Below are 8,478 nucleotides of genomic sequence, written 5' to 3' on the forward strand. Positions count from 1 at the left end.
AGCTCTTGTAGACCAGGCTGGTCTCGAACTCACAGAGATCTGCCTGCCTCTGCCTCCCGAGTGCTGGGATTAAAGGCTTGCGCCACCACTGCCCGGCTGACTCTTAGATTTTACAGGAAATGCTTTCCTCATTTTTTTCTCCATTTAGCATAATGTTGGCTACAGGTTTCTCAGACATGTGCTATTGTATCAGGGTACATTCCTTCCAGGCCTAGTTTCTTCAGCACCTTTATCATGAAGGCAGGTTGAAGATCAGCCTGCATCAGCAGAAGGTGGAGGGAGTGGGCATTGCTTGTCTCTTAAAGCCGCTTCCTCTCGAGTGCTGGGATTAAAGGTGTGGGCCACCACCACCTGGTGGGGTCTTAACTCCTTAGGTGTCTATTGGTCTCAACACACAGTCTTCTCGTCTCCTTGAGCTTCATCCTCACTGCACACAGTGTGTCTACAGAAACCTGCCACATCATCCTTAGAAGGGCTCCTATGTCATATTAGATCGTGTCCAAAATACAAAATAATTAATGACTATCCCCCCCCCCCCGTGTTTTGAGATAGGTTCTCATGTTAACCCACACTGGACTCATGTAGCCCAGGCTGGCTTCTAACTCACTTTGTAGCCACAGATGACCTCACACTTCTAATGCTTTTGCTATTATCTCCCAAGTGCTGGGATTACAGGAGTGAATCACCACACTTGGTTTTCTGTGTTGCTGGGGATGGAACCCAGAGCTTCATGTAAATGCCAGGTAAGCAGTCTGCCAGGCTGCATTCCAATCCTAGGGAATTACATGGAATATTTTCATGTAAAGTGAAATTTTCAGTTTCCTCATTGGGTAATGGGGACAAAATAGGTAAAGGTAATTTTTTTTTTCCAGTTTATTACAGGGCTAAAACTGGAGAAAATAAAATCCATAGTAGTTGTCCTGGGCATTGAGAAGGGGAAGCTCCTGAGACACAAGGCCCAGCAACCTTTACAGTGTCTTCTATAGGAAATGGGCAGGGAACTGCCATTTGGTGTTGATGAACTGCTATGTTCATCTCTGGGTTCATCCTGCTTCACACGGTCTTCGCTTGGACTTTACTCTTTCCACTCATAGAGAGTGTCTGTCTGTCATCTGCCTGTCTGTCTGTCTATCAGCTTGCCTGCCTGCTTACCGACCTATCTACCTATCTATCTTAAGGTTTTTATTGCTGTGAAGAGACACCATGACCATGGCAACTCTTATAAAGAAAACATTTAATTGGTGTGGCTTGCTTACAGTTTCAGAGATTCAGTCCATTATCATCATGGCAGGGAGCATGGTGGCATGCAGGTAGACAAGGTACTGCATCCACTACCTTGAGAGTTCTACATCTTGCAGGTAACAAGAATCAGCTGAAAGTCACACTGAAGGAAGCTTGAGCAAGAGACCTCAAAGCCCACCCTACAGTAACACACTTCCTCAACAAGGTCACACCTCCTAATAATGCCTCTCCCTTTGGGGGCCATTTTCTTTCAAACCACTTCACTGTCTGTCTGTCTAGTTAGTTTTGAGATGGGGCCATTCTATGTACCCTTGGCTGTTCTGGGTCTCACTCTGTAGACCAGCAGGTTAGTGTCAAACTCAAAAAGATCTCTCTGTCTCTGCCTCTCAAGTACTGGGATTAAAGTGCTGTGCCACCATGCCTGGTTAGTAAGCCGTTAATAACCCGTAGCATGTCACATGTTTCCCATGTTCTATTCATGGAAGAATTGCTGGATCACATGGTGGTGGCACATACCTATAAATCCAGCTCTCAAGAAACAGAGGACGGCCAGGCCGTGTTGGTGCATGCCTTTAATCCCAGCAGAGGCAGACAGATCTGTGAGTTCAAGGCCAGCCTGGTCTACAGATTAGAGTTCCAGGACAGCCAGGGCTACACAGAGAAACCCTGTCTTGAAAACCAGAAAAAAATGTTTTTCTCTATATTTTCTTCTAATTATTTTGTAGCTTTATATATACCTTACAGCCGGGCGATGGTGGCGCACGCCTTTAATCCCAGCACTCGGGAGGCAGAGGCAGGCGGATCTCTGTGAGTTCGAGACCAGCCTGGTCTACAGAGCGAGTTCCAGGACAGGCTCCAAAGCCACAGAGAAACCCTGTCTCGAAAAACCAAAAAAAATAAAAATAACAGCACTCGGGAGGCAGAGGCAGGCGGATCTCTGTGAGTTCGAGACCAGCCTGGTCTACAGAGCTAGTTCCAGGACAGGCTCCAAAGCCACAGAGAAACCCTGTCTCGAAAAACCAAAAAAAAATAAAAATAAAAATATATATACCTTACATTTAAGTTTTTAATCTATTTTGAGTTAAATGTATATATTATAAGGTAAGGATCCAATGGAATAATTTACATGTTTTCCTTATATCGTCTTTTTATTTATTTATTTATTTATTTTGGTTTTTAGAGACAGGGTTTCTCTGTGGTTTTGGAGCCTGTCCTGGAACTAGCTCTTTTTTTTTTTTTTGGTTTTTAAAAATTGCTTTTTCCGGGCTAGAGAGATGGGTCAGCTGTTAAGAGCACCGACTGTTAAGCTGTTAAGAGCTTCTAGAGGTCCTGGGTTCAATTCTCAGCAACCACATGAGGCTCACAATCATTTGTAATGATATCTGGCACCCTCTTGTGGATGCAAGCATACACACAGCCAGAACATAATATACATAATAAATCAATCAATCAATCAATAAATAAATAATATTTTTTAATAAATAAATAAAGCTTTTTTTTTAAAAAAAATTGCTTTCCCATCAGGCAGTCTTGGGTTGATCTGACTGTGCATTCTCAACGTTGACCTCTCTGCTTCAGGCTATAGTTAGCTTGTCTCACTAGTGGCAGGACTTGATTTATATGGCTCTGTCATATACCTGCTGTTCTGAAGAGACAACCTCCAACGGTCTTCAAGACTGTTTGATAGTCAAGGTTACTGGAGATTTTTTTTTGTGAATTCAATATTTTATATGAGCAAAAACCAACCACATTCTTCACCAAAATATCATAAGAACAAGCTCTAGGAAACATACTAAAATTCTTCTCTGAAATCTCTTGAACTAGACCCCCACAGTTCAAATCACCCGCAGCACCACTGTCTTCCATGCTCCCACTAGTATGGCCCATCAAACCTACTTAAAGTGTTCAACTGCTTTTCTAGTTCCAAGCCCCCATCTACATTCCTCTAAATAAAAGTATAACCAGGCCTATCACAGCAATAGCAGAATCCCTGGTAGCAACTTCTGTCTTTGTTAGGGTTTCTATTGCTGGAACGAGACAGGATGACCACAGCAACTCTTATAAAGGAAAACGTTTAGTTGGGTGCAGAGATTTATTCCATTGTCATCATGGCAGGAAGCATGGTGGCACAGACAGACATGGTGCTGGAGAGGCCCCTGAGAGTTCTGCCTCTGAATTCACAGGAAGTAGGAAGAGACAGAGACATACTAGGCCTGGCTTGAGCTTCTGAGGCCTCAAAGCCCGCCCCCTAGTGATGCTCTTCCTCCAACAAGGCCACACCTACTCTAACAAGGCCACACCTTCTACACTGCCTCTCCCTATGGACCTATGGGGACCCTTTTATTCAAACCACCACACAAACTAATGTATTATTCCTCCTTTTTATAGGATATTCTTACACGGCTGATTCAAATAATGAACAAAGTGGAGCTGATAATGACTCGTTACACGATCGACAGCTCATCCCCTGGGAGGAAGGGCTCCCTCACAGAAAACCAGAAAAAGAAGAGAAAGATTTTCTTAGAGAAGATAGCTGAATATATTAATATGATTGATATGAGAGAAAGGATCCTCATCAAACTGTTGTCCTGGCTAGAAGAATGGAGTAAGTGTCTAATAGTTTCCAAGGGAAGGAAGAAAATTAATGACAGAGTAAGAAGTTAAACCAGAGCCGGGCGATGGTGGCGCACGCCTTTAATCCCAGCACTTGGGAGGCAGAGACAGGTGTATCTCTGTGAGTTCGAGACCAGCCTGGTCTACAGAGCTAGTTCCAGGACAGGCTCCAAAGCCACAGCGAAACCCTGTCTCGAAAAACCCAAAAAAAAAAAAAAAAAAAAAAAAAAAGAAGTTAAACCAGATGAAGAAGGCAAGACTGGGCCAAATGGAGGAAACAAACCCTGGGCTTTAACCTGGCTGATATTCTCTTAACTTGTTAACTTGTTGATTTAACATTAGGGCTTTTATGGTCTTCCAGTTCTCTTCCTGTATAATCACTTAACAGAGAAAAGCTTCAGGGCAGCACAAGATATCTCTATTCCCCAATGGAACCATGTTGTATATGCCAGAAGCCCCTATGGATATAACTGTGTTGTTTCTTCTGTAAGATGGTTTTCTTTCTCTCTTCAAGATTTCATTCTGTCTGAGGTGGCCGAGATTGATATTGAGGATTACCACCACTGGGCTGCAGAAATGGAAATCATGCCGGAAACACTGAAAAACATTGACGGCAATGTCAACACTCTGTGTCAAATCACTATGTCGCTTTTTGAAGACAGGAAGAGACAAAAGAAAAAATTATGTAAGTGTACTTTGTAATACTTAGAAATGGGACTTAACTTTTTACAAAAACACTGCTCTGCTGGCATCAGAAGAGATGGCTCAGTAGTTAAGAGCACTAGGTGTTCTTCCAGAGGATCTGGGTTCCATTCCCAGCACCAACATGGCAGCTCTGGTGCCGTGGGAACAGTCTTCTTTTGGCTTCCTTAGGCACTGCATGTACGTGGCACACAAACATATATTCAGACGAAAACCTCATACACATAAAATAATAATAATCAAAAATTTTAAATACATCTTTATTGAGGTATAATTTGCATTCCATAAAAGGCACCTGTGTCAAGTGCACAATTATTTCCTTAAACTCTCAGAGTTGTGGTGTGATCATTGCCGTTTTCTGATTGGTGGTGACACTAGAGGTTGAACTCAGAGCCTCATACTTGCTAATATATCACTGGCCACACCCCCAGCCCATGACAATCTGATTTTAAAGCATTTTCATTATCCAAAAAGAGCTATGCTCAGGTGGTGGTGGTGGTGCATGCATTTAATCCCAGCACTCAGGAGGCAGAGGCAGAAGGATTTCTGTGAGGTTGAGGCCAGTCTGGTCTACAGAGCAAGTTCCAGGACAGGCTCCAAAGCTACAGAGAAACCCTGTCTCAAAAAACCAAAAAAAAAAAAAGAGAAACCCTGCCTCAAAAAGCCATTAAAAAAAATCTGTGCTCATGTGTAGACAGACTTTATTCGCTGCCACAGTCTTCAACAACTATTAATTAATTTTGTCTCAATAAAGTTATTTGGATTATATAAACAGATCATATGTAGGTTTTTGTACTGTTTTGTTGAGACAAAGTGTTGCTATGCAATCCAGGCCGGCCCGGAGCTCATGATTCTCCTGTTACAGCCTTCTAAGTGCTGGGATTACAGATGTGAGCTACTATACCTAGATGCTGTGGACGGACTGTCCTGCCTGCCTTCTTCCAGGCAAACTAATGCTTCTTTAGCCGTGTCGTAGGGAACACAGGCAATCTGCTCCTCTATGCTGAGCCTTGTATGTGGTTGTCAGATGTGTTCCAATTGGGGGATATTTGAATGCTTTCCTCATTTGACTTTTCCTGAATGCTGCTGCTATAAGCATACATGTTTCTGTGAAGCACATGTTTGTGTGTATGCATGTATAGTACTTGTGGACAAACAGAACATCTGTTTTCTAAGCGCTTCGCAGTTTTGCATTCTAGCCTTGCTGCATCCTTGGCACTCATTACTCTCTTTTATTAGCAAAGAGGTAGAGGTAGCATTAACGAAGAGGTATTTCCTGCATTAACGAGGGGTATTTCCTGCAGGTTTACACTTTACATCCCTAATAAATAATGAGACCAAATTACACATGCTTTTCAGCCACTCTGATTTGGTGAAAATATCTATTAAATACTTGATCTTTTGCATCTTTCATTTTACTCCCTACTTCCTTGGTTTTTGTTTTTAGTTTTTGAGACAGAGTCTCATATGTTCTGGGCTGGCCTTGAACTTCCTAAGTAGCTAAGGGTGACTTTGAACTCTTAATCTTCTCTACCTCCTGAGTCCTAGGACTGCAAATGTATGCCACCACGTCCAGTTCATCTTTTATTTGTCTATAAACTTTGCATTATTCTATCTTTATATGTACCGATGTTTTGCATACATGTGTGTCTGCGCACCACATGCCTGCATGCTTGATGCCCAAGAAGGCCAGCAGAGGGCATTAGAACCCTCCAGAACTGGAGTTATGGATGAGCTCTGTGTGGGTCCCCGGAATTGAAACTGGTACTTTACAAAAGCAGACAGTGGTCTTAACTACCGAGCCCTCTCTCCAGCCCCTTTTATTTTTTAACTGTACTTTAAATTGTCTTTAAAATTGTCCTCAGACTATTCCCAGCGGGATTCCTATACATTTTGTTCTGTACTGTCTGGAGAATGATCTATGATAGCTGTGCTTTCCGTTTCTAATGAGTGAGCTTCTTAGACAAGCAGCAAGCAAAGGGGAAGAAATAGTAGGAGCAGGTAGCTAGAAGCGTCACAGACAGCAAAACATCCCATCAGTTTACCACATCCAGCAGAGAAAGGGCGCCTGACTGAAGAGCAAACCAAACCCAGGTGTGGCGGCCAAGCCTGTAATCCCAGACTACCCTGCTCTACATAGAAAGCTCTGGTTTCATCTCCCTCCCACCCCCCAAGAAAGGGAAAGCAAACCGTCGAAACATCACCCAATTAGGGCTTGCAACATCACCAGCAATCTCCTAAGGAAGCTGAGTTTCGCTTCGCGCGCTCTCTCCGGGTCTGAATTTCCAGGCTGCCTTTCCACTGCGGGCCTTTTTTATACCACGGGATAAACATTGGAGCCTGTCGGATTGGCTTCCTCGAGGGCAGGATGTGCTTACTCTCGGGGTGTTTTGCTGTTGTTGGCTCTCTCTGTGACTGAAGCCAGTCATCCAGGGCATTTTTGAAGGAGCTAAGAGAGGGCCTCACAGCCCCCAAATCTGCTCTCAAGTCCTAACCAGCGCCTGACCACTCAGCAATACCTTACAGGTTTCCATCTTCAGATGTTCAAAGCAGGGACTGTACTGCTACATTCCTAAGTCTTATTATCAGCACTCGGGAAGCGCAGACAGGGGAATCTCTGGGAATTCAAGGCTAGCCTGGTCTACGGAGTGAGTTCCAGGACAGGCTCTGTTATGCCCAAGTTTCTGGTCTCCAAATGATATTCATGGACCTGGATTTCCGATGATGCAAATTACATGAAGGATTTTATATTCAAACTCAAGTTTGGACCAACTCCTTTCCAGCACCCCAGCATGGTGGGTGCAGAAAGTGTGGCAAGGAGCCCTGGGAGGGTAGAACTTTTAAAGGGGAAATGGCGAATTCAGGGGAGTTCATGTCCTGTCGTCTTGGGATTGGCTAAGAAGGGTATAGGGTAAGGTAGTTTCTGAAATCACTGGTAAGGTTTTGGACGCAAAAACCTAACAAAGAGCCATTAATAACTGACAAGGTGTCTTCAAGGGCAGGATGCCTCCTAGGCGCATCCGAACCTCGTTAAATTTTATGGCTTGCTCCCTATCTTCTTAATTGGCCATTTTTAGGGTAAATCTGTTCAAATTCTTGCTATGACAGCACATTTCTGGGGCTGAGATCGCCCACCCCCCAGCTCATTATGTGGCTTAAGATGAAGCCCCTTCTTTAAAATGGAGTTTGCAAAGTCAGAGCCTCCTAGCTCCAAAGCTACAGAGAAACCCTGTCTCAAAAAACAAAACCAAAATCTTATTACTTGGTATCTTTTGGATATGCCCCTTAAAAAAAAGTCTTGTTGTTGTTGTTATTTTGAGATAGCATCTCAGCATGTCTCACAACGTAGCTCACAATGGAACTTGCTATGTAGCTGTCTTGAACTCATGATCCTCCTGCCGCGGATTCCCAAATGCTAGAATTATATACCTCTGACAGCTCATCTGGCTATATAGAAGTTCTTTATCAGATAAGGGATTTGTGAATATTTGCTCCCAAGCTGAGTTTTTTTCATCTTCATATTGGTATATCTTCATATTGATATATCTTCATATTGATATATATATATTTAATTTTGGTATGCTCCAATTAACTTAGCAGGTTTCCTTCTGGTAATCATGGTTTTAGTACTGCACTAAGAACTTGTATCAAGCCAGGCATAGTGGTGCCTTTAGTGCCAACCACACAGGAGGCCGAGGCAGGTGGATCTCTGCGCTTTTGAGGCCAGCCTGGTCTACATAAGGAGTTCCAGGGCAATATATTGCTGCAGTACCAAACAATAACCTGAGCCAGTTCCCCAGAACCTTCCTAGTGCACAGGGAGGACTGATTCCCACAGCTTGTCCTCTGACCTCCATATGTACAAAATGGCACAACATTCTCTCTCTCTCTCTCTCTCTCTCTCTCTCTCTCTCTCTCTCTC

At 43.4% G+C, this 8,478-nt stretch overlaps 1 protein-coding gene across 1 annotated transcript in view; it reads left to right on the forward strand.

Annotated features, from left to right (window-relative positions):
• Fam186a (family with sequence similarity 186 member A) overlaps positions 1–8,478 on the forward strand; it is a 44,375-nt gene that overhangs the window by 13,427 nt on the left and 22,470 nt on the right. The window contains exons 2-3 of the mRNA XM_026782662.1: positions 3,631–3,847; positions 4,370–4,540. Of these exons, the coding sequence (XP_026638463.1) occupies positions 3,631–3,847; positions 4,370–4,540 (388 nt within the window). The remainder of the gene's footprint in view (positions 1–3,630; positions 3,848–4,369; positions 4,541–8,478) is intronic.

The sequence above is a fragment of the Microtus ochrogaster genome, chromosome 15 (genome assembly GCF_000317375.1).
Source record: "Microtus ochrogaster isolate Prairie Vole_2 chromosome 15, MicOch1.0, whole genome shotgun sequence".
Taxonomy (NCBI): domain Eukaryota; kingdom Metazoa; phylum Chordata; class Mammalia; order Rodentia; family Cricetidae; genus Microtus; species Microtus ochrogaster.